At 44.0% G+C, this 27,391-nt stretch overlaps 2 protein-coding genes across 10 annotated transcripts in view; both read right to left on the reverse strand.

The window, feature by feature from the left end:
- Positions 1-279: 279 nt before the first annotated feature.
- On the reverse strand, positions 280-9,743 carry isoc1 (isochorismatase domain containing 1). 9 transcript variants are annotated; one of them, XR_013796233.1, is made up of 7 exons: positions 8,631-9,743; positions 7,504-7,626; positions 6,747-6,950; positions 6,560-6,676; positions 4,733-4,873; positions 716-1,176; positions 282-586 (listed from the first exon to the last, which is right to left on the reverse strand). XR_013796233.1 is itself a non-coding variant. In XM_079600836.1 (6 exons), exons 1-6 carry the CDS (start codon positions 8,892-8,894, stop codon positions 991-993), a joined length of 1,035 nt encoding a protein of 344 aa, XP_079456962.1. In that variant the 5' UTR covers positions 8,895-9,743; the 3' UTR covers positions 280-990. The 9 variants fall into 9 exon arrangements, 8 of the variants coding, with proteins under 8 accessions (XP_079456962.1, XP_079456963.1, XP_079456965.1 ...); XM_079600836.1 differs by having other exon boundaries at positions 280-1,176; XM_079600837.1 differs by having other exon boundaries at positions 315-1,176; positions 7,504-7,623.
- A 334-nt stretch (positions 9,744-10,077) lies between these two features.
- slc27a6 (solute carrier family 27 member 6) overlaps positions 10,078-27,391 on the reverse strand; it is a 29,723-nt gene continuing 12,409 nt past the window's right edge. The window contains exons 6-11 of the mRNA XM_079600830.1: positions 26,417-26,507; positions 24,227-24,425; positions 23,995-24,092; positions 23,565-23,695; positions 15,858-16,123; positions 10,078-11,196 (exon numbers count right to left, since the gene is read on the reverse strand). Coding sequence (XP_079456956.1) covers positions 15,947-16,123; positions 23,565-23,695; positions 23,995-24,092; positions 24,227-24,425; positions 26,417-26,507 — 696 coding nt within the window. The 3' untranslated portion in view covers positions 10,078-11,196; positions 15,858-15,946. The remainder of the gene's footprint in view (positions 11,197-15,857; positions 16,124-23,564; positions 23,696-23,994; positions 24,093-24,226; positions 24,426-26,416; positions 26,508-27,391) is intronic.

The following is a 27,391-nucleotide window of genomic DNA, read 5'->3' on the forward strand; positions in this document are numbered from 1 at the left end:
GTGCTTACAGGAATTACAGTTCCTACAGTGTAATGACCACACACATCCAGCAGAGGCCCATGGAGATCATATATAATAGTGGTGCTGATTTACAGAGGCAACAGTGTTATAAAAATGCAAGTAAAGTTTAACAGAGCTTTATTTACTTTTTGATTTTGAACACTTTGCACTTTAAAGTAAACTTCTAAATGTCGGTTCCTTTGTAAAATGACAATTTGATTGCGATGCTTCTAATTAGGAGATAAAAAGCAGTTGTAAACATTTTACAAGATCCATATACTCATCTGTGCAACACTTTGTTTTATTGTTTTATTCAATGTACAGTAAAATGCAATGCACTCTATTACACACACAATGTTCAATACAAATGTTTTGATTAGCGTCATATCAAGAATCAGTTGTGCTTTGTGAAGAGTAGATGGCCACGAGACTGGCCACTGGAGTTCAGTATTAAAGCCACAGAAGGCGATGTGTTAAAAACACACCGTAGGATGACGTGTTGAATGCAGAGTTCCCCAAAAGCTCTCGCCTGCAGAAGAAGCCAGCGCTGTGTTTTACTCTGGGAAACATCCGTCTCCACGACTGGCTGAAATTCATGTGTAGATTATTTAAGATTTGTTTATCTTTTTAACTTTGAGAAATTCTTTATTGTATTGGTTTGACTATTCAACTTTGAACATTACATTTCCCCATTGAATTAGTTACAATTCAATACCTTCTGTAAGTGTAAAGTCCTTCCTCTTGCACGGCACAGATGCTTTTAGCCTTTATAATATGATACCGTGACATGGGAAGAAATGACCAAGTATAATTTCATCTGGACAATCATGGTGCCGTGGGAGGAGGTGTGGGGAAGCTGCAGAGAGGACAAAAGACTAACACCAGCAACTTGAACATGACAGCTGGGACAAGGGCTGGACAACATGGCTGACGTCGAGGATTCCCAGCTCAATCTGTGTGGAATCTGTTGACAGAGCTGGGATTGAGAGGTCACGGGAGGAAAGCAGCCGTCCGCGGGCTGGGAGAAGCGTCAGAGAGAGAGAGGACACCCGCTGGAGGAGAGGGCAGTGACCCGGCCAGCCACTGCTGACCCGCCGACTGCAGGGTGTTGTGGGTAAGGTGGAAACACACACTGAAGGTTGGGGACCACCTGAGGACCTCTCTTCCAGGCCAAGGCTTCATCCATTAGAAATGAGTGTATGTTAGCATCGCAGATGTATTACACAACATACTCATACTCTTCCTCCTCTTCCTCTTCTATTGTTTCCATCCATTATTGGTATCAATATTCAGTGCAACAGTTTGAGTCAATTTTGGCACTCTGACTTGTATTATGTTCAGTTGGTTTGATCTCATCATTAGAAATAACTGGACAATTTTGAGTCGTTGTGTGTAAAGATGGCAACTGTGTTTAGTGTTGTGAAACATAAGTGCATGAGATTTGCAAACAGTGTCTTAACTACCTGAACTTGTGTAATGTTTTAAAGAAAGAGTGATTTATTCTACAAATTGGTTTGAGAATTTGGTTCAGAGAATGGGGTTTAGTGTTTTAGCAATTCAGAAAAACTGTAAATCTGTGCGTGGTCTTGTTGAAGCAGTTTTCAAATAACTGTTCATCAATAACCGTTCATCAATAACCGTTCATCAATAACCGTTCATCAATAACCATTCATCAATAACCATTCATCAATAACCGTTCATCAATAACCGCTCATCAATAACCGTGGCGAGGAGCAGAGAACTAGAGCTGAGCAACAGACACATCTGTGTTTCTCCCTCAGATGGCGACAGAGGCCAACACTCGTGCGGTAAATAACATGTGCCAAGCGACAGTATAAGGAAACTTTAACAACACATCAAGCTTACTTCCAGCCTTTCTTACAACATGTGCTATGTGTGTGTGTGTGTGTGTGTGTGTGTGTGTGTGTGTGTGTGTACAGCGGGACTGTAGAAAACAGGGTCCCACATTTTATGAAAATCAGTCTCAAGGTCGCACTATAATAAGTTCATTTAGTTTTTCCACTGTTGACTCCAGAAATATGAATGTGTCATATAGATAATAGAGATAAAATGGCCATATATAGTTTTATTTCTGTTAGAAACAGTGTACCATTCACTTAACCTACTGGGCAAGACCCATCTTCTCTGAAGTTCAATCTTAAAAGGAGGATACTGATGTTTTCTTATATTACACACAAAAAAAGACAATTATTACATAACTCAGTTGTTTATTGAAATATACCAGATGTGGTGCTTGTGCTCAGATTACTGTACTAATTGTTTTTGGACTTTTATAGAAACACCTTTAAGTTTACGAGACGTTGTGCATATAAACATTTATTATCAGATATAGAGCAGATACAAAAACGAGTTTGGAACTGTAATGGTACAAAGTGCACAAAAAAGTACAATCAGTAGCGACTGGTCATCAGTAGCGACTGGTCATCAGTAACGATCAGTAGCGACTGGTCATCAGTAACGACTGGTCATCAGTAGCGACTGGTCATCAGTAACGATCAGTAGCGACTGGTCATCAGTAACGACTGGTCATCAGTAGCGACTGGTCATCAGAGGCGACTGGTCATCAGTAGCCACTGGTCATCAGAAGCCACTGGTCATCAGTAGACACTGGTCATCAGTAACGACTGGTCATCAGTAGCCACTGGTCATCAGTAGACACTGGTCATCAGTAACGACTGGTCATCAGTAGCCACTGGTCATCAGTAACGACTGGTCATCAGTAGCCACTGGTCATCAGTAGACACTGGTCATCAGTAACGACTGGTCATCAGTAGCCACTGGTCATCAGTAGACACTGGTCATCAGTAACGACTGGTCATCAGTAGCCACTGGTCATCAGTAGCCACTGGTCATCAGAAGCCACTGGTCATCAGTAGACACTGGTCATCAGTAACGACTGGTCATCAGTAGCCACTGGTCATCAGTAGACACTGGTCATCAGTAACGACTGGTCATCAGTAGCCACTGGTCATCAGTAGACACTGGTCATCAGTAGCCACTGGTCATCAGTAGACACTGGTCATCAGTAACAACTGGTCATCAGTAGCCACTGGTCATCAGAAGCCACTGGTCATCAGTAGACACTGGTCATCAGTAACGACTGGTCATCAGTAGCCACTGGTCATCAGTAGACACTGGTCATCAGTAACGACTGGTCATCAGTAGCCACTGGTCATCAGTAGACACTGGTCATCAGTAGCCACTGGTCATCAGTAGACACTGGTCATCAGTAACAACTGGTCATCAGTAGCCACTGGTCATCAGAAGCCACTGGTCATCAGTAGACACTGGTCATCAGTAACGACTGGTCATCAGTAGCCACTGGTCATCAGTAACGACTGGTCATCAGTAGCCACTGGTCATCAGTAGACACTGGTCATCAGTAACGACTGGTCATCAGTAGCCACTGGTCATCAGTAGACACTGGTCATCAGTAACGACTGGTCATCAGTAGCCACTGGTCATCACCAGTAGCGACTGGTCATCAGTAGCGACTGGTCATCAGTAGCCACTGGTCATCAGTAGCCACTGGTCATCAGTAGACACTGGTCATCAGTAACAACTGGTCATCAGTAGCCACTGGTCATCAGTAGACACTGGTCATCAGTAGACACTGGTCATCAGTAACAACTGGTCATCAGTAGCCACTGGTCATCAGTAACAACTGGTCATCAGTAGACACTGGTCATCAGTAGCGACTGGTCATCAGTAGACACTGGTCATCAGTAACAACTGGTCATCAGTAGACACTGGTCATCAGTAGACACTGGTCATCAGTAACGACTGGTCATCAGTAACGACTGGTCATCAGTAACGACTGGTCATCAGTAGCCACTGGTCATCAGAAGCCACTGGTCATCAGAAGCCACTGGTCATCAGTAGCGACTGGTCATCAGTAGCGACTGGTCATCAGAGGCGACTGGTCATCAGTAGCCACTGGTCATCAGAAGCCACTGGTCATCAGAAGCCACTGGTCATCAGTAGCGACTGGTCATCAGTAGCGACTGGTCATCAGTAGCCACTGGTCATCAGTAACAACTGGTCATCAGTAACAACTGGTCATCAGTAGACACTGGTCATCAGTAGCCACTGGTCATCAGTAGCCACTGGTCATCAGTAGGTACCAAATACATATTTTTCTCCCAATATACATGTACACAACAAAATGGAGGCTGGTTTTAAAACACACAAAAGAATAGCAATAAATCAAACTGTAAATGAGAATTCAGGAAATCCCCCTCCACACTTTCGGGCTAGTGACGTCTATAGGGCAATACATCACACAACCGGAGTAAAACTGCCCTCGGGTCTACAGAAACATGTCACTCAAGACACACACACACCTGTCTGCACACCTGCTGAGAAACGGCTCTGTAACAGTCAGTCTGAAAGAAAACTTCTGCTTTTTGGTAAAGATGTTGATCTATATGTATATTGAGAGTTTAGAGAGAAAACCGCTGATTTGAGTAACTTGTAGCATGATCCAGCACATTGAGATGAGAGGTAGTTCATACACACACTTTAAAACACAGCAGCTGTTAATAAACAGAAAGAGAAGATCGGGACAGATCGTGTGCTCTCACACAGCAGACATCCAAAACACACTTCAGATTGTGTGACATGAATTACACACGTCAAATACAACTGAGAGTGAGAAGGTGTAGCGTTCGGTGAGAAATGTTGCGGTGTGTGTGTGTGTGTGTTTTCAGACCTTGGACAGCAGGCCTGACTCTGGAGCGCTGGCTTTAATGATGTTCTGGATCTCCTTGAACTTGGGATGCTCTTTATCGGCCACGAGCTGCAGCAGAACGGCCTCACTGGTGCTGATGATGGTCCCAGTGCGCGCCAGACGCTGGGGAACAACACACACACACACGTGTTTTTGGACTTGCCTTCACCTCCACTGACACACACGTCATGAAGACAACAGGGTTTAGATTAGATTTAAGAGAGCACGTGTTTTAATAAATGATGTGCACAGATAAATCATAATATAAAGATTAAAAAAAGATTGGTCAATGTTGATTTCATGATGACTAAACGGTGTCTGTGATATAAACCTGTTTTCATGATAGATTTCTGCACATTAGTGTGTGTGTGTGGGCCGATTAAGCGGATTACCTGTTCCTATTTAAAGCGGACTCTACATTAGTGTTGTGCTATTCATAAACTCATTTAGAGCAGATATTTTCAGTGTGCGGACTTCCTGCTTCTTTTTTTAGATTTATTCACACAAACATTAAATAATAAAGACAACAGGTCACGTACAAATATAATAACTATGTAATACAGTGCAGATTTATATATCAACATGCTCCTCTTTAGATTTCCTGGACACTTTTCTGAGGTAAATGTAACGTTACATCACATATCGTTTACAAGCAGTTTTATTGACGTATTTGAGACGTGGTTGAAACACTGATTGAGTGAATACATTAGAAATCAATATTGTCAATCCAGCCGACATGTTCACCAGATGTGTGAGAGAAACAGACACAAGCCGTGTTTCCATTACCCTTGAAATTGCCAATTGAAAATACGGCCAATGGAAACAAAAACTACCATATATCGCGAAAGCGCTTTCACGCTCGCATGAGGAGGTATATCAGGCAATCTGAAAAAGGAATATTTGGCAAAACTGCAGTGATCACCTGACGTAGATGAGGCGGTGTGTTTGGACAGAAGACAAGACCGGTTTTTCATTAAACTCATTAAAGACAAAATAATTACAGGAATACTGGATTATAAACAAAGAAATGTCACAATTTATCAAGATCTCGAAGCAGAAATGAGGGAGAAACACCAGAAACTCCTCATATGAGCCGCTCTCAGTTTAATGGTCTTTCCTCTCTCCATTAATGCTGGATAACACACACACGTCTCCTTTGGTTAATATATGGATAACACACACACGTCTCCTTCGGTTAATAATGCCAGTGTGGTGGCTGGATGTACGTGATCCTACCAACGTCCGCTGTCATGACTGTTGTAAAGACTTATAGCAAGAGGAAAAAGCGTTTAGCCGCATAACATCGGTTAATGGAAACACATCATTACGCAATCGTTTTTTATCAACATTTAGAAAATATTGCAAAAGTTTTGCCCAAATCTGTGATGGAAACACGGCGACAGTGAGAACATGCCGTCAGAAGCGCTGATTAAACATTATCAGTTCAGCCGAAACCCAAAGTTGTGTTTTCTGACATTTGGTGCATCACTGGAATACATGCTTATGATTTCTGCCCCAAATATTCACAAAACATGAAAGGAAGAGGTGATATGATACTCAACGCATCCAGAGCTGCGGGCGTTCAGGGATTATTAAACATTATTAAACATTCCTAACAGTGTCACAGATTACACAGAAGCAGACACAGCGTATGCTGTAGATCTCATACAGAGCACAGATGTCCTGATGAATAACACACAGTTCACATGTTGTCAACACTTTCCAACTGATATTTGCACATTTGCTCTGCCGGCTTTCACTTCCCAGCATTGCTGAGTACAGGCGCCACTGACCCGAGGTCCATCTTACCTCCAGTGCGAACATGCGGTCCATCATGCTCCTGGAGGACGTGGCATCAGCAACAATGTGCACTTCGAATCCTCTCCCGATGAGATCCAGAGCGGTCTGCTGAATACACACGTGCGTCTGCAGGACACAAACACTGTTCAGCCACCGCAGAGAGAGTCCATCACACACAGATCTCAGCGTATCTGACCTCGACCCCGAACAGCACGACGCTGCGGACCCCCGGAGTCTCCGCCAGGACGGCCTCCGCCTCGGGAAGCAGCATGGAGAACTTGGTCTTGGGAAACACCAGTTTGGCCCCGGTGAGGTCCAGTTCCTGCACGGTGCTGCCCAGGCCTTTAGGATACTGCTCCGACACCAGCACGGGGACGCCCAGCAGACGAGCCCCCTGCAGCTGCGCACACACACACACACACACACACACACACACACACACACACACACACACGCACGCACACGCACGCACACACGCACACGCACGCACAACACACACACACACACACACACACGCACACACACGCACACACACGCACGCACGCACACGCACACACACACACACACTGAGCTCACACTCTCCAGGCCAATTTGTCAAGTCACCTTTATTTATACAGCGCTTTCTACAATACAGAGTGTATCAAAGCAGCTTTACAGAGATAAAAGGAAAACAATGCAATGTCCAGAAGAAAATAGCATCACAGTCCAGCTTAAGTCAGTTGTAATTGTAAAGAAACTACTAATGATCTTTGCAGTGGAAGTGAATAGATCAAAACTAACTTTATCTGGACAATAACTGTATTCTAGAGCTGCTGTTACTGTAATCTCCTGTTGTCTCTGTAAAGCTGCTGTGGAACAGTCTGTATTGTTAAAAGCACTAGGTGACTGGACTCTTCTCTTCTGTCATGTGTTATGGGTATGCAGAGGTCATGTGCTCGTCTGAAAGGTATTACCAGCCTCTGGCCCACGCTGATGATGTCGCCGAAGTACTTGATGGCGGGTCTGAACCTCTCCTGCATGTCGCAGCAGAAGAACGCCGTGGAGGCCGGCGAGAGGTTCCCCAGCACCGGGACCTGCTGGACACGGCAACAGTGAGGATTATTACACACATCTCATGACCCGTCCGAGACCAATCGGCACTGAGGCTGCGAAATCACTTCTGCCGTGGCTTCAAAACAAGGACAGCAGTGAAACCGCTAGCATAGTGGAAAAAAGGTACTTTTTGTTTTTCAGAAATACTTCTAAGATGATCATTGGAGGATTGGGAAACACTGGGATCATGGTCAGTTCATCATAAGGTCATTCAGTTTATCTAACCAGGACAAGACTGTGAATATGGACATACCCGACTCACAGAAGCACAACTGAGGAGAGATTATCCCTTATTCTCCATAGGATTTAGAAAACCGTCTGGATGTATTAAATTAAATATATATTATATTCATTGTTTTTAGAGCATATTAAACAGCCGGGGTTGGGGGGGTATGCTGCATATATTCATATGCTATTCTGTAGTGACACCAGGAGTTGTTTAAAATGAAATGACATGTATAGGCAAACCAATGGGATTTTTTCCCATTCACAGATACATTTTTCAGTCTATTCCTGGGTCCCAGGACATTACTTCAGTTCGCTTTGTTTTGAGACTGTAAACACGGTCAGTGTTTATCATTGAAACAACACAGACCTTCTTACACACAAATAACAAACGACAGATCCCAGTCTAGGAGAGAAAAGCCCACTTATAATATCCATGCACATAATGATGATATCCTGAATTTCACATCACTCGTGTTTTCTGAAATTTACTTTCATTTTACTGGCCAACAAGTGGCACATTAGACATTGCTGTGTAAATACGGCACATAAACATAAACAAATGCATGATGCAACAGTCACATGATATCATGAGAAAAATGAAAGTGTTTTGTTTAAACGTCAAGCTCATTCAAACAAAGTTTGACAAACTGAATCATTTCCGCCCATAAGCGCTACACGTCGATATGAAATTTTCATAGAACAACACGTCACATAATAAAGGGATATGATTCATACAGGTCAAGTGTGAATATGAGCTTACATCCATCTGCAGAGGTACTAATCTCAGCCGACATTTCTCCGAGACCACGAAGCCCTTCGGTAAATCAATGTACTGACCCCATTCCTCCGAGAAATACTGGAGCACCAGTTTACGGTGGACGTCGATCTGACGACCGAAGATGGACAGAAACTTCTGGATGAGCACTTCATACCCCGAGCCCACGGGCACAGACGAGGGCCGAGACGACACCGAGAAGGAGAACAGCACCGGGACCTGCTGGTGACTGCTGTGTGTGTCCGCCATGATCCTGCGAATCAACACTGATGCACGACTCACAAATGAGTTGTTCTCGAGAACCGATTCATAAGAACCGAGCTCATAAAGTTGTGAACTGGTCTTGTGTAGTATAGGTTTGTTTTAAAATGTAAATGTGTTTGTTGGCTGGCATAATTGGATATGAATACATAAACATGTTAGGCTACGAAAGATGCAAAGACAATGTCTTGCTGTGTCTGCTCCATTCTTCTGTATTTTACAGTTTGTGAATTTAACACAAGAACGCAATGTGGTGGTTGTGTAGCCATAGATATAATAAAGGCTTTATTATGTATATCTATGGTTGCAGCATGTTAGTAGTCAGTCCAAACAAAGTGCATTCAGTGATGGCTGAAACCAATCAAATCTTTTTAATGAATCATTCAAAATTTCAATTTAATGAATCAGTTCGAAAGAAGCGATTCGTTAAAATTCCCCTGCAATGAAATGAAAGCGGCATCTCTTTAAAATCTCTCGTGCTTAAACAATCATTACTTCCTGCTTGACCTTTACATTTAGCATTTATCAAACTTGTCATCATCCCCCCAAAAGTCGAGTGTGTTAATTCTCTTCAGAGTGTGTAGCTAAAACCTGGACTGGAAAAATTGAAGACCCTCTGTGGTGAAAAGCAAGTTTTGAATATTGTTTATGCCTATTGTGTTTTTAATATGCTTTTGGACAAACCATGCAAATTCATCAGTCAACACACCATTTCTATGAGTATTATGAATCTCCAGTCTCAAAGTTAAAGCATTAATTTGACTGGGGCACTTTGTGAACATGAACATCTGGCACTGGTCTCTGAGTGATGGAATGGACCCCCAAATGATAAAATGTATTCATTATTAATTTTATTATGAAGTGAAATGCTTGCAAACAAAGTCAATGTTAAAATTACAGACAATATAGTCCTGACATGGCTTTCTTTCTCAGTGTCATCATTATAAAACAGCTCAGATGATATACACTGCTGTGTATATAAGCTTCACAAAGATGAGGACAGGCATTGGTTGTTTCCAGTCAGTCTAGTGAAGAGGTAGCATGTGTTAAGGACAGACTGCTACAGTCCTCTTGATAAAGATATCGTTTGAAATCAGGGATGCTTTGCTGTCTTTTTCTTGCATTGGTTTCTGACATGCTTTTCTCCATTCAGTGAAAACGTGAATGCATGTAAACAAAATTGTCATTTATTATAACATAATTAGGTTAATAAAACTGATTGACATCATTGCATATTTTTCACTTCAGCAAGTGAAGACAACATGTTCTAAACATACTTCACAGTAAATCTCAAATGTTTCAACCCTGTTTAACAAGACTAAAACAAAATAATAATCAACCTTCACTTTATGATGCTCAGAACTATAGCAAAAAACAAAATACAGTTCGAGTCACAGTCAGACTTAGTCTGTGTATTTGAAGTATTCACAGTGCATGTGTATGTATTACACATAATTATAATATTACACATCAACATATACAAAGATGGCAGGTTTTATTAAAATAACTCAAACACACACAGCCACTCAAGACTGAAGTCAGAACAGTGTAAGACTGGCTTCATAAGTCAGCAGGAAGGCCGTACACGATTATACGTGCTGAATTTGGTTTGGAATTCCTTTTTACATCATTTACTGTAAATTCAACTGTAACCATTTAAATTTCACTGGGATTGAGTTGCATTGTGGGACGTTAAAGCTTGATGTGCCATATGACACACACTAAAGCGATATGTGAAAGTGTCTGTTTTGAACATAATCTTTACAGTCACCAAATATAAAAGCTTTTCCTTCACACACACACACACACACATTCACTATACTACATTAGCCAGATGGCCTGTTCCACGTCTCGAGGTCTTTGTGCACTTCCTGTGTCGATATCAGCACACACACACGACTGTTCGCTCATGTCCACTCGGAGCATGTCATCATTACCCTCGTGTATATCTACTAACTCTACATTCACTGAATGACACGGTCTGCAGCTCTGATCAATAATTCACTACGGAAGCTGATCAAATATACAGCGCTACAAACGAGCCGGCGAGTCCCTCAGCGTCAGCTGGCTAAATCACTTCTCTAAGGTATCGTGGTGCTGTTAAGGGCTCGCGCTAGACTTTCTTCTGAGCGTTCAATATACTATCATAGACAGAGCTGGTGAGGGGAATGTAGCTCTTCTCTGTGTAGTCCAGGAAGAAGAGCGGGTCGCTGATGCTGGACGGGTTGAAGCCGCTCTCCACCAGACCGAACTTCTGCTGCTTGAACGTGCTGGTCATCTCCATAGACTCCTACAGACACACACCACATGACACACTGAGCATGAGATGTGGACATGGTTGTGATGAAGCGCAGCTACATAATGAAACTGATTGGGCACATGAGAAAGTCCAGACGTCTAAAAGGCCGTTTCCACCCCGTATTAAAGGGTCATGAAACTCTAAACTACATGTTTTGAGATTTTAACAGTTCAGTGTACTATATGTGTAAAAAAACTAAATATTTTTCCTTCAAATCTACCTTCATACATTTGTTTTAAAGTAAGTCAGTGTGTTTTATTATATTTTAATAAACATACTTTACAAAAATATGATGACACTGATTATCACACAGTCATGCTCACACAGTCATAGCACGTGTTTTTTGCTAGTTTCAGCCTGACACAGTTTTCCTTTTGTGTGAGCACAGTCACACTCACACAGTCACACAGTCACAATCACACTCACACACTCACACAGTCACACTCACACAGTCACAGTCATACTCACACAGTCACACACTCACACAGTCAGTCACACTCACAGTCACACACTCACAGTCACACACTCACAGTCACACAGTCACACTCACAGTCACACACTCACAAAGTCACACTCACACAGTCACACTCACACAGTCACAAAGTCACAGTCACACTCACAGTCACACTCACACTCACAAAGTCACAGTCACACAGTCACACTCACACTCACAAAGTCACAGTCACACATTCACACTCACACAGTCACAGTCACACTTACAGTCACACAGTCACAGTCACAGTCACACTCACTCACACTCACAGTCACAGTCACACAGTCACACTCACACAGTCACACTCACACAGTCAGACACACAGTCACACTCACACAGTCACAGTCACACTTACAGTCACACACTCACAGTCACACTCACAGTCACACAGTCACACTCACACAGTCACACTCACACAGTCAGACACACAGTCACAGTCACAGTCACACTTACAGTCACACAGTCACAGTCACACAGTCACAGTCACACTCACTCACAGTCACACTCACACAGTCAGACACACAGTCACAGTCACACTCAGTCACACTCACACAGTCACACTCACAGTCACACAGTCACAGTCACACAGTCAGACACACAGTCACAGTCACACTTACAGTCACACTCACAGTCACAGTCACACAGTCACACTCACAGTCACACAGTCACACTCACAGTCACACAGTCACACTCACACAGTCACAGACACACACTCACACTGTCACACAGTCAGACACACAGTCACACACTCACAGTCACACACTCACAGTCACACAGTCACAGTCACACACTCACACAGTCACACTCACAGTCACACACTCACAGTCACACAGTCACACTCACAGTCACAGTCACACACTCACACTGTCACACAGTCAGACACACAGTCACACACTCACACTCACACACTCACACAGTCACACTCACAGTCACACTCACACAGTCACATACACAGTCACACACACAGCAACACTCACACAGTCACACACTCACACAGTCACACTGTCACACTGTCACACAGTCACACAGTCACACTGTCACACAGTCACACAGTCACACACACAGTCACATACACAGTCACACTAACACAGTCACACACTCACACAGTCACAGTCACACAGTCACACTCACAGTCACACAGTCACACAGTCACACTCACAGTCACACACTCACACAGTCACACAGTCACACTCACTGTCACACAGTCACACAGTCACATACACAGTCACACACACAGCAACACTCACACAGTCACACACTCACACAGTCACACTGTCACACAGTCACACAGTCACACTGTCACACAGTCACACAGTCACATACACAGTCACACTAACACAGTCACACACTCACACAGTCACAGTCACACAGTCACACTTACAGTCACACAGTCACAGTCACAGTCACAGTCACACTCACACTCACACTCACAGTCACACAGTCACAGTCACACTCACAGTCACACAGTCACACAGTCACAGTCACACTCACAGTCACACAGTCACACTCACAGTCACACACTCACACAGTCACAGTCACACAGTCACACTCACAGTCACACAGTCACAGTCACACAGTCACACTCACACAGTCACACTTACAGTCACACAGTCACAGTCACACTTACAGTCACAGTCACACTCACAGTCACACAGTCACACTCACACAGTCACACAGTCACACAGTCACAGTCACACTCACAGTCACACAGTCACACTCACAGTCACACACTCACACAGTCACAGTCACACTCACAGTCACAGTCACACAGTCACAGTCACACACTCACAGTCACAGTCACAGTCACACACTCACAGTCACACTGACACACAGTCACACTCACAGATTCACACTCACACACACAGTCACACTCACAGTCACACTCACAGATTCACACTCACACAGTCACACTCACACTCACACAGTCACACTGTCACACTCACAGTCACACAGTCACACAGTCACACACATATTCACACTCACACTCACAGATTCACAGTCACACTCACACAGTCACACTCACAGTCACACTCACAGTCACACAGTCACACTCACACAGTCACACTCACACAGTCACACTCACAGTCACACAGTCACACTCACAGATTCACAGTCACACTCACACAGTCACACTCACAGTCACACAGTCACAATCACACAGTCACACTCACAGTCACACTCACACACTCACACAGTCACACAGACACACTCACAGATTCACAGTCACACACTCACACAGTCACACTCACACAGTCACACTCACAGTCACACAGTCACAGTCAAACAGTCACACACTCACACTGTCACACAGTCAGACACACAGTCACACACTCACACTCACAGTCACACACTCACAGTCACACACTCACACAGTCACACTCACACAGTCACAAAGTCACAGTCACACTCACAGTCACACTCACACTCACAAAGTCACAGTCACACAGTCACACTCACAAAGTCACAGTCACACAGTCACACTCAGACAGTCACACTCACACATTCACACTCACACAGTCACAGTCACACTTACAGTCACACAGTCACAGTCACACTCACTCACACTCACACTCACAGTCACACACTCACACTCACAGTCACAGTCACACAGTCACACTCACACAGTCACAGTCACACTTACAGTCACACACTCACAGTCACACTCACAGTCACACTCACAGTCACACAGTCACACTCACACAGTCACACTCACACAGTCAGACACACAGTCACAGTCACACTTACAGTCACACAGTCACAGTCACAGTCACACAGTCACAGTCACACAGTCACACTTACAGTAACACAGTCACAGTCACAGTCACACTCACTCACAGTCACACTCACACTCACACAGTCAGACACACAGTCACAGTCACACTCACAGTCACACTCACAGTCACACAGTCACAGTCACAGTCACACTTACAGTCACACTCACAGTCACAGTCACACAGTCACACTCACAGTCACACAGTCACACTCACAGTCACACAGTCACACTCACACAGTCACACAGACACAGTCACACACTCACACTGTCACACAGTCAGACACACAGTCACACACTCACAGTCACACACTCACAGTCACACAGTCACAGTCACACACTCACACAGTCACAGTCACACTCACAGTCACACACTCACAGTCACACAGTCACACTCACAGTCACACTCACAGTCACACACTCACACTGTCACACAGTCAGACACACAGTCACACACTCACACACTCACACTCACACACTCACACAGTCACACTCACAGTCACACTCACAGTCACATACACAGTCACACACACAGCAACACTCACACAGTCACACACTCACACAGTCACACTGTCACACAGTCACACAGTCACACTGTCACACAGTCACACAGTCACACACACAGTCACACTAACACAGTCACACACTCACACAGTCACAGTCACACAGTCACACTCACAGTCACACAGTCACAGTCACACTCACAGTCACACACTCACACAGTCACACAGTCACACTCACTGTCACACAGTCACACAGTCACATACACAGTCACACACACAGCAACACTCACACAGTCACACACTCACACAGTCACACTGTCACACAGTCACACAGTCACACTGTCACACAGTCACACAGTCACACACACAGTCACATACACAGTCACACTAACACAGTCACACACTCACACAGTCACAGTCACACAGTCACACTTACAGTCACACTTACAGTCACACAGTCACAGTCACAGTCACACTCACACTCACAGTCACACAGTCACAGTCACACTCACAGTCACAGTCACACAGTCACACAGTCACAGTCACACAGTCACACTCACAGTCACACAGTCACACAGTCACACACTCACACAGTCACAGTCACACAGTCACACTCACAGTCACACAGTCACAGTCACACACTCACACAGTCACACTTACAGTCACACAGTCACAGTCACAGTCACACTTACAGTCACAGTCACACTCACACTCACAGTCACAGTCACAGTCACACAGTCACAGTCACACTCACAGTCACACAGTCACACTCACAGTCACACACTCACACAGTCACACTCACAGTCACACAGTCACAGTCACACACTCACAGTCACACACTCACACAGTCACAGTCACAGTCACACACTCACAGTCACACACTCACAGTCACGCTACAAACGAGCCGGCGAGTCCCTCAGCGTCAGCTGGCTAAATCACTTCTCTAAGGTATCGTGGTGCTGTTAAGGGCTCGCGCTAGACTTTCTTCTGAGCGTTCAATATACTATCATAGACAGAGCTGGTGAGGGGAATGTAGCTCTTCTCTGTGTAGTCCAGGAAGAAGAGCGGGTCGCTGATGCTGGACGGGTTGAAGCCGCTCTCCACCAGACCGAACTTCTGCTGCTTGAACGTGCTGGTCATCTCCATAGACTCCTACAGACACACACCACATGACACACTGAGCATGAGATGTGGACATGGTTGTGATGAAGCGCAGCTACATAATGAAACTGATTGGGCACATGAGAAAGTCCAGACGTCTAAAAGGCCGTTTCCACCCCGTATTAAAGGGTCATGAAACTCTAAACTACATGTTTTGAGATTTTAACAGTTCAGTGTACTATATGTGTAAAAAAACTAAATATTTTTCCTTCAAATCTACCTTCATACATTTGTTTTAAAGTAAGTCAGTGTGTTTTATTATATTTTAATAAACATACTTTACAAAAATATGATGACACTGATTATCACACAGTCATGCTCACACAGTCATAGCACGTGTTTTTTGCTAGTTTCAGCCTGACACAGTTTTCCTTTTGTGTGAGCACAGTCACACTCACACAGTCACACAGTCACAATCACACTCACACACTCACACAGTCACACTCACACAGTCACAGTCATACTCACACAGTCACACACTCACACAGTCAGTCACACTCACAGTCACACACTCACAGTCACACACTCACAGTCACACAGTCACACTCACAGTCACACACTCACAAAGTCACACTCACACAGTCACACTCACACAGTCACAAAGTCACAGTCACACTCACAGTCACACTCACACTCACAAAGTCACAGTCACACAGTCACACTCACACTCACAAAGTCACAGTCACACATTCACACTCACACAGTCACAGTCACACTTACAGTCACACAGTCACAGTCACAGTCACACTCACTCACACTCACAGTCACAGTCACACAGTCACACTCACACAGTCACACTCACACAGTCAGACACACAGTCACACTCACACAGTCACAGTCACACTTACAGTCACACACTCACAGTCACACTCACAGTCACACAGTCACACTCACACAGTCACACTCACACAGTCAGACACACAGTCACAGTCACAGTCACACTTACAGTCACACAGTCACAGTCACACAGTCACAGTCACACTCACTCACAGTCACACTCACACAGTCAGACACACAGTCACAGTCACACTCAGTCACACTCACACAGTCACACTCACAGTCACACAGTCACAGTCACACAGTCAGACACACAGTCACAGTCACACTTACAGTCACACTCACAGTCACAGTCACACAGTCACACTCACAGTCACACAGTCACACTCACAGTCACACAGTCACACTCACACAGTCACAGACACACACTCACACTGTCACACAGTCAGACACACAGTCACACACTCACAGTCACACACTCACAGTCACACAGTCACAGTCACACACTCACACAGTCACACTCACAGTCACACACTCACAGTCACACAGTCACACTCACAGTCACAGTCACACACTCACACTGTCACACAGTCAGACACACAGTCACACACTCACACTCACACACTCACACAGTCACACTCACAGTCACACTCACACAGTCACATACACAGTCACACACACAGCAACACTCACACAGTCACACACTCACACAGTCACACTGTCACACTGTCACACAGTCACACAGTCACACTGTCACACAGTCACACAGTCACACACACAGTCACATACACAGTCACACTAACACAGTCACACACTCACACAGTCACAGTCACACAGTCACACTCACAGTCACACAGTCACACAGTCACACTCACAGTCACACACTCACACAGTCACACAGTCACACTCACTGTCACACAGTCACACAGTCACATACACAGTCACACACACAGCAACACTCACACAGTCACACACTCACACAGTCACACTGTCACACAGTCACACAGTCACACTGTCACACAGTCACACAGTCACATACACAGTCACACTAACACAGTCACACACTCACACAGTCACAGTCACACAGTCACACTTACAGTCACACAGTCACAGTCACAGTCACAGTCACACTCACACTCACACTCACAGTCACACAGTCACAGTCACACTCACAGTCACACAGTCACACAGTCACAGTCACACTCACAGTCACACAGTCACACTCACAGTCACACACTCACACAGTCACAGTCACACAGTCACACTCACAGTCACACAGTCACAGTCACACAGTCACACTCACACAGTCACACTTACAGTCACACAGTCACAGTCACACTTACAGTCACAGTCACACTCACAGTCACACAGTCACACTCACACAGTCACACAGTCACACAGTCACAGTCACACTCACAGTCACACAGTCACACTCACAGTCACACACTCACACAGTCACAGTCACACTCACAGTCACAGTCACACAGTCACAGTCACACACTCACAGTCACAGTCACAGTCACACACTCACAGTCACACTGACACACAGTCACACTCACAGATTCACACTCACACACACAGTCACACTCACAGTCACACTCACAGATTCACACTCACACAGTCACACTCACACTCACACAGTCACACTGTCACACTCACAGTCACACAGTCACACAGTCACACACATATTCACACTCACACTCACAGATTCACAGTCACACTCACACAGTCACACTCACAGTCACACTCACAGTCACACAGTCACACTCACACAGTCACACTCACACAGTCACACTCACAGTCACACAGTCACACTCACAGATTCACAGTCACACTCACACAGTCACACTCACAGTCACACAGTCACAATCACACAGTCACACTCACAGTCACACTCACACACTCACACAGTCACACAGACACACTCACAGATTCACAGTCACACACTCACACAGTCACACTCACACAGTCACACTCACAGTCACACAGTCACAGTCAAACAGTCACACACTCACACTGTCACACAGTCAGACACACAGTCACACACTCACACTCACAGTCACACACTCACAGTCACACACTCACACAGTCACACTCACACAGTCACAAAGTCACAGTCACACTCACAGTCACACTCACACTCACAAAGTCACAGTCACACAGTCACACTCACAAAGTCACAGTCACACAGTCACACTCAGACAGTCACACTCACACATTCACACTCACACAGTCACAGTCACACTTACAGTCACACAGTCACAGTCACACTCACTCACACTCACACTCACAGTCACACACTCACACTCACAGTCACAGTCACACAGTCACACTCACACAGTCACAGTCACACTTACAGTCACACACTCACAGTCACACTCACAGTCACACTCACAGTCACACAGTCACACTCACACAGTCACACTCACACAGTCAGACACACAGTCACAGTCACACTTACAGTCACACAGTCACAGTCACAGTCACACAGTCACAGTCACACAGTCACACTTACAGTAACACAGTCACAGTCACAGTCACACTCACTCACAGTCACACTCACACTCACACAGTCAGACACACAGTCACAGTCACACTCACAGTCACACTCACAGTCACACAGTCACAGTCACAGTCACACTTACAGTCACACTCACAGTCACAGTCACACAGTCACACTCACAGTCACACAGTCACACTCACAGTCACACAGTCACACTCACACAGTCACACAGACACAGTCACACACTCACACTGTCACACAGTCAGACACACAGTCACACACTCACAGTCACACACTCACAGTCACACAGTCACAGTCACACACTCACACAGTCACAGTCACACTCACAGTCACACACTCACAGTCACACAGTCACACTCACAGTCACACTCACAGTCACACACTCACACTGTCACACAGTCAGACACACAGTCACACACTCACACACTCACACTCACACACTCACACAGTCACACTCACAGTCACACTCACAGTCACATACACAGTCACACACACAGCAACACTCACACAGTCACACACTCACACAGTCACACTGTCACACAGTCACACAGTCACACTGTCACACAGTCACACAGTCACACACACAGTCACACTAACACAGTCACACACTCACACAGTCACAGTCACACAGTCACACTCACAGTCACACAGTCACAGTCACACTCACAGTCACACACTCACACAGTCACACAGTCACACTCACTGTCACACAGTCACACAGTCACATACACAGTCACACACACAGCAACACTCACACAGTCACACACTCACACAGTCACACTGTCACACAGTCACACAGTCACACTGTCACACAGTCACACAGTCACACACACAGTCACATACACAGTCACACTAACACAGTCACACACTCACACAGTCACAGTCACACAGTCACACTTACAGTCACACTTACAGTCACACAGTCACAGTCACAGTCACACTCACACTCACAGTCACACAGTCACAGTCACACTCACAGTCACAGTCACACAGTCACACAGTCACAGTCACACAGTCACACTCACAGTCACACAGTCACACAGTCACACACTCACACAGTCACAGTCACACAGTCACACTCACAGTCACACAGTCACAGTCACACACTCACACAGTCACACTTACAGTCACACAGTCACAGTCACAGTCACACTTACAGTCACAGTCACACTCACACTCACAGTCACAGTCACAGTCACACAGTCACAGTCACACTCACAGTCACACAGTCACACTCACAGTCACACACTCACACAGTCACACTCACAGTCACACAGTCACAGTCACACACTCACAGTCACACACTCACACAGTCACAGTCACAGTCACACACTCACAGTCACACTGACACACAGTCACACTCACAGATTCACACTCACACACACAGTCACACTCACAGATTCACACTCACACAGTCACACTCACACTCACACAGTCACACTGTCACACTCACAGTCACACAGTCACACACAGATTCACACTCACACTCACAGATTCACACTCACACTCACACAGTCACACTCACAGTCACACTCACAGTCACACTCACACAGTCACACTCACACAGTCACACTCACAGTCACACAGTCACACTCACAGATTCACAGTCACACTCACACAGTCACACTCACAGTCACACAGTCACAATCACACAGTCACACTCACAGTCACACTCACACTCACACAGTCACACAGACACACTCACAGATTCACAGTCACACACTCACACAGTCACACTCACACAGTCACACTCACAGTCACAGTCAAACAGTCACACACTCACACTGTCACACAGTCAGACACACAGTCACACACTCACACTCACAGTCACACACTCACAGTCACACAGTCACACACTCACACAGTCACAGTCACACTCACAGTCACACAGTCACACACTCACACTGTCACACAGTCAGACACACAGTCACACACTCACAGTCACACAGTCACAGTCACACAGTCACAGTCACACACTCACACAGTCACACTCACAGTCACACTCACAGTCACACACTCACAGTCACACAGTCACAGTCACACACTCACAGTCACACAGTCACACACTCACACAGTCAGACACACAGTCACACACTCACAGTCACACTCACACAGTCACACTCACAGTCACACACACAGCAACACTCACACAGTCACACACTCACACAGTCACACTGTCACAGTCACACTGTCACACAGTCACACTGTCACAGTCACACACACAGTCACATACACAGTCACACTAACACAGTCACACTCACAGTCACATTCACACAGTCACACACACAGCAACACTCACACAGTCACACACACAGCAACACTCACAAAGTCACAGTCACACTAACACAGTCACACACACACAGTCACATTCACACAGTCACACACACAGCAACACTCACACAATCACACACTCAGTCACACTCACTCACACACACAGTCACATTCACACAGTCACACACACACCCGCCATGGCGCGAGCGCAACTGGCTTTTAAAGGGATATTACACTCTGACTGTTTTTTTGCACGTTACGCCAAAACACACCCATTACTCATTAACAGAATAGGGACAACCATTTTAGACCATAGTACACTCAGTCTTACACACTCAGACTCACACACAATCACTCACACAGTCACTCACACAGACTCAGATACACACACACACACATCTGGTTTACTATCTTTGTGGGAACTCTCCATAGCTCTTTGATACCAATCTTTCATTTGAAAGTCATGTGTCTAGTATCTGTAAAACCGCTTTCTTCCATCTTAAAAATATATCTAAATTACGTCATATGCTCTCAATGAATAATGCAGAACAATTAGTTCATGCGTTTATGACCTCAAGGCTAGATTATTGTAATGCTCTACTGGGTGGCTGCCCTGCACGCTTAATAAACAAACTACAGCTAGTTCAAAACGCAGCAGCTCGAGTTCTTACTAGAACCAGGAAGTATGACCATATTAGCCCCGTTATGTCAACACTGCATTGGCTGCCTATTAAACATCGTATAAATTTTAAAATATTGCTGATCACTTACAAAGCACTAAATGGTTTAGCTCCGCAGTACTTGAGCGAGCTCTTAACTTATTATAGTCCTTCACGTCTACTGCGATCTCAAAATTCCGGCCAGTTAATAATACCTAGAATATCAAAATCGACTGCTGGCGGTAGATCCTTTTCCTACTTAGCACCAAAACTTTGGAACAGTCTTCCTACCATTGTCCGGGAAGCAGACACACTCTGTCAGTTCAAATCTAGACTAAAAACACATCTCTTCGGCCTAGCATACACATAACACATTATAGACTTATATAATTAGGCTGCATAGTTTAGAACAGCCGGGACCGGGAACACTTCCCGTAAATCCTGATGTACTTGGTACATCATAATAAGGATGGCGTCTACGCTAATATTAGTCTCTCTGTCTATCCCGAGGTTTACTGCTGTCCACCGGAACCAGGCCGTATCCAGATCTGATGAAGGACCAGCGCCAGGACACGACGACGACGCCGCTGACCTGAAGTGTCAACCAGTCTCTCCTCCTCTCCACTCCGACTTCAACCAACCGGAACTGGACAAATACTCTGATTCATTCTGAACTTCATACACTGTTCACTCATTGGCCAGAGGAGAACTGGCCCCCGACTGAGCCTGGGTTCTCCCAAGGTTTTTTTCTCCATTCTGTCACCTGATGGAGTTTTGGTTCCTTGCCGCTGTTGCCTTACCTTCTGGCTTGCTTAGTTGGGGACATTAAATATTCAACAATATTATAGATCTGCCTCAAAGGTGGATGATGATGAAATTGTTTTTTTGTATTATTTTCATGTTATCACTGTGAAGCTGCTTTGATACAATCTGTATTGTAAAAAGCGCTATATAAATAAAGATGACTTGACTTGACTTGACTTGACTTGACATAGACGTAATGTTTTTTATACTGTACAAACCCTACCCTAAACCCACCCATCACACAAAACTTTCTGCATATTCACTTTTTCAACACACACACACACACACACACACACACACACACACACACACACACACACACACACACACACACACACACACACACACACACACACACACACACACACACACACACACACACACGTTTGTTTTGTACCTGCAGTCCAATGAAGAGAGGTCTAGCATATGATGGCAGCTCTTTGAGGACAATATTGAACAGTTTGTTTCCATCAAACGTGCACTCGGGCCTCACAATCACGGCAGCCATTCCAGCACGGCCCTCATTTCCTGCACACACAAACCCAGATGCTTTTATCTTACGATTACATATCTTCAGATTAAACAGAGTCAAAGCTTGTAAAAAATAATATACAAACAATCTAACAGACATTAACATTCTAGAGCTTCAGTATGGCTGAGTGATATAGTTAAAAAACGTACTTGCAATATTTATACATTGATGCCAAAAGAGGTTTTTTTTTTTTCAATCACACAAAGCTTTTTAACAAAAGAGCCATAGTAGTCAAGTATATTAAACATGTAATAGCTAAAATAAGGGTTTTTGGCTCATGTGAAGTCTACAGTACCTGGCACCTGGACTCCATACACATTGACTTCCTGAATAAAATCTACCAGTCCCAGTATCTCTGCCACCTCAGTGGTCGCCACATTTTCACCCTTCCATCTGCAAACAACGGCAGCGTGCAAAATGTATAGTTTAATTTCATCCATATGACAATGCTTATATGCATACATGCTTGATCAGAAATATTTCATCATGGTGACGACAGGCCTTCGAGGTCATGTGCTCCGCTGTACCTGAAAGTGTCTCCCACTCTGTCCTTGAAGCAGATGAAGCCGTCCTCGTCCTCGGCCATCAGGTCTCCAGTGTTGAAGTAAGCGTCTCCTTTGGCAAACACGTTTCGCAGGATCTTCTTCTCTGTCAGCTGTTTGTTTCCAGCGTATCCGAAGAACGGACTCTGAGTGCAGATCTTCGACAGCAGCAGCCCCGTCTCACCTGATCATCAGCACACCACATTACCAGAAAACAGCAACAGTTGAGAACAACTCAAGTCATCGTGTGTTTATTTACTGAATTATTATACAGATTTCAGTGATTATGTGATCATGTCAGTCAACATTGCAAAATAACCCAGCCTTTTCTCAAACCTGCCCTGGAGACTCTTTGACAACTTTACTAATTTAATAGGGAAAAAAGGTTCGGTCTTAAAACTGAAATATCACTCATCTTCATTTTTATATAGCGCTTTTAACAATGTAAATTGTTTCAAAGCAGCTTTACAGTGATACACTTATAATTTAAGGTAACAGATTGTTTTGGCTTTATAGCGGTTCTTGAATAATGTTATTTTCCAGCTAAAGTTCGTTTTGATTGATTCACTTCCGTCGCAACGATCATTAGTTATTAAATTAGGGGCCGCTAAGACGACACCGTTCTCTCTACACAGACTTTAAACTGAACCTGTGAGAAACACTGATGCTCACGTGCGCATCAAGAATTAATTCTATAGTTATGTGCGTTTGAATATGTGCGCATGTTTGTAATTTCCTACAAACCAGTATCACTTGCAGATATTCTGAGCCGAACACCTGCGATTTAGCTCAGAAGCATCTCTGAGATGTTTCTACACTTAGACTGGACTCTACTGGGGCAAATTAAATTGACTGGACATGATTTGGAAAGGCATTCACATTTACCATTGTTCTGCAAGTTATCAGAACACTGGACCTCTCTCACTGAATCATTTGGAGTTCTGAAACCATTAACATTTTTTACATATTTTATCATGTTTTAAGTTAAAGGAGAACTCCGGTCAATTTTAACATTGAGCTCAATTTTTAGTAAATTTGGAGTGCTGTCAATACAGAGAACAACGACAAAAATCGGTGTTGCCTACACTGTGTTATCCTATTTTTAAAATTTGCACCCTATTGACTTGAATGGGGCAAGTTTTAAACCTGCTTTTATCCTCTTAACATATTTGATGTGTCATACAAGTGCCCAGCCATGTTGAGTGATTCCTTAAGAGTGAACACGAGTGAATCTGACTTCAGTAGATGTGAAAAATATGAATAAAAATGATGTTATATCAGCCAGCGCAAATACCTGTATTTAGTTCCTGTTTTCGGTGGAAGTCCAAAGTAGTCGATTGTCGAGTTCACGCGCGTGATCATAGTAACTAAACCTATGCGCGTGAACTCGACAATCGACTACTTTGGACTTCGACCGAAAACAGGAACTAAATACAGGTATTTGCGCTGGCTGATATAACATCATTTTTATTAATATCTTTCACATCTACTGCAGTCAGATTCACTCGTGTTCACTCTTAAGGAATCACTCAACATGGCTGGGCACTTGTAATGACACATCAAGGATGATAAGACTAAGAACTGGTTAAGTTTAAAACTTGCCCCATTCAAGTCAATAGGGTGTAAATTTTAAAAAGAGGATAACACGGTGTAGGCAACACCGATTTTTGTCGTTGTTCTCTGTATTGACAGCACTCCAAATTTACTAAAAATTGAGCTCAATGTTAAAATTGACCGGAGTTCTCCTTTAAGTCAATCATTTCTGCAAACTCGGTTTTGAAGAAGTTCAAGTTCCAAGAGAGATTTATGTGACTGTTAAATTACATCTGTTGGTAAACCAGGAAAGTGTAATACTGCTGGCAAGTATGTGTTTTTAATCATGACAGTTCCTGCCATGATGAAGCTGGGGTTGTTGTTGTTTTCTTCATTTTTCTATACTGACTGTTGCGTGCAATCCTGAAATACAGTATATTGTGTTGTGAGAAAGCAATTTCGGGTTAGGTTTGGTCTTAAAACTGAACAGCAGAAGGCTCGGGTTAAATGATCTTGGTATGGGTAAAGGTCAAGCTTCAGTTTAAAGCCTGTGCAGACCTCCAAACCAAAGGTGTAAAAAGCAAAAATAATGTTTAGTCAGTAAATAATACTGGCCGGGCTGAACGTTTCAGATGTTCTCACCTTTCTGAACATGCTGGCAGAATCCCTTGTGGTCTCTCGCAGGCTCATCTCTGATCAGGTCATACTTCACCAGATCATACTTAAAAATCAACTGCAAAAACAAACAAAACCCTGCGTTTCAGACAGCGTGATCCGATGGAGAAATATCAGCTGGATGACATGATATATGACTGATATGAACAAGCATGAACGCTAGAAAAATATTTCAAATTTAAGGACTAAACTCTGTGCAGATCTTATATCTTTAAAAACATTTCTGAGATATATGTTTATTAATTATTTCCTCCCAATTAAATCTAATGAGCTTGATATGTAGTTATCTTCATTAATTATAATTGGTGGTCAACCGATATTTATGATAACACGGTTTAATTTAAAAGACAGTATGTCACACATGCACAATATTCCTGCAATTATATTATTATTTATTTGACATAATATTAACTACAATAATTTGAACTTGATAATCCTAAAAATAGATTTAAACATCTTGATTCTGTTGCATAAAAAAAAGATTTCTCTAATAAAGATGAGGTAATACTTAATTAACGGTACACAACATACAATTATACATGTCCGGTCACCTTTATTGTTAGTTGATCCTGACTTGTACAACAATTATACAAGAACTGTATGTGTGTGACATGCATCACACTAACATTATTTTAGGAACAGTATTTCGGATCTTGCACGTGCTCACATGACTGCTGTAAGCCATATTTTGGGAGGTTTTGTAATCTGAAGCATCTAAGAATAGCACGATGAGGATTACATGTCAATGCTTCTCCGCTCACACTGATCATGTATTATGGCAAACAGAATCATGGTTAAGCAACAAGTTGACATTATGCCAAAAAAGAGCATCACTCTTTATTTAGAGCCTCACAGACGGGGAGCATCTCTCTGTGATGAGTGTCAGTGCTAACATTTCCTCTAGGGTACGAGTAGTGTTTTGTTGATCTAGTTCTGGTATAT

The sequence above is a fragment of the Phoxinus phoxinus genome (assembly GCF_949152265.1).
Source record: "Phoxinus phoxinus genome assembly, chromosome: 23".
NCBI lineage: Eukaryota > Metazoa > Chordata > Actinopteri > Cypriniformes > Leuciscidae > Phoxinus > Phoxinus phoxinus.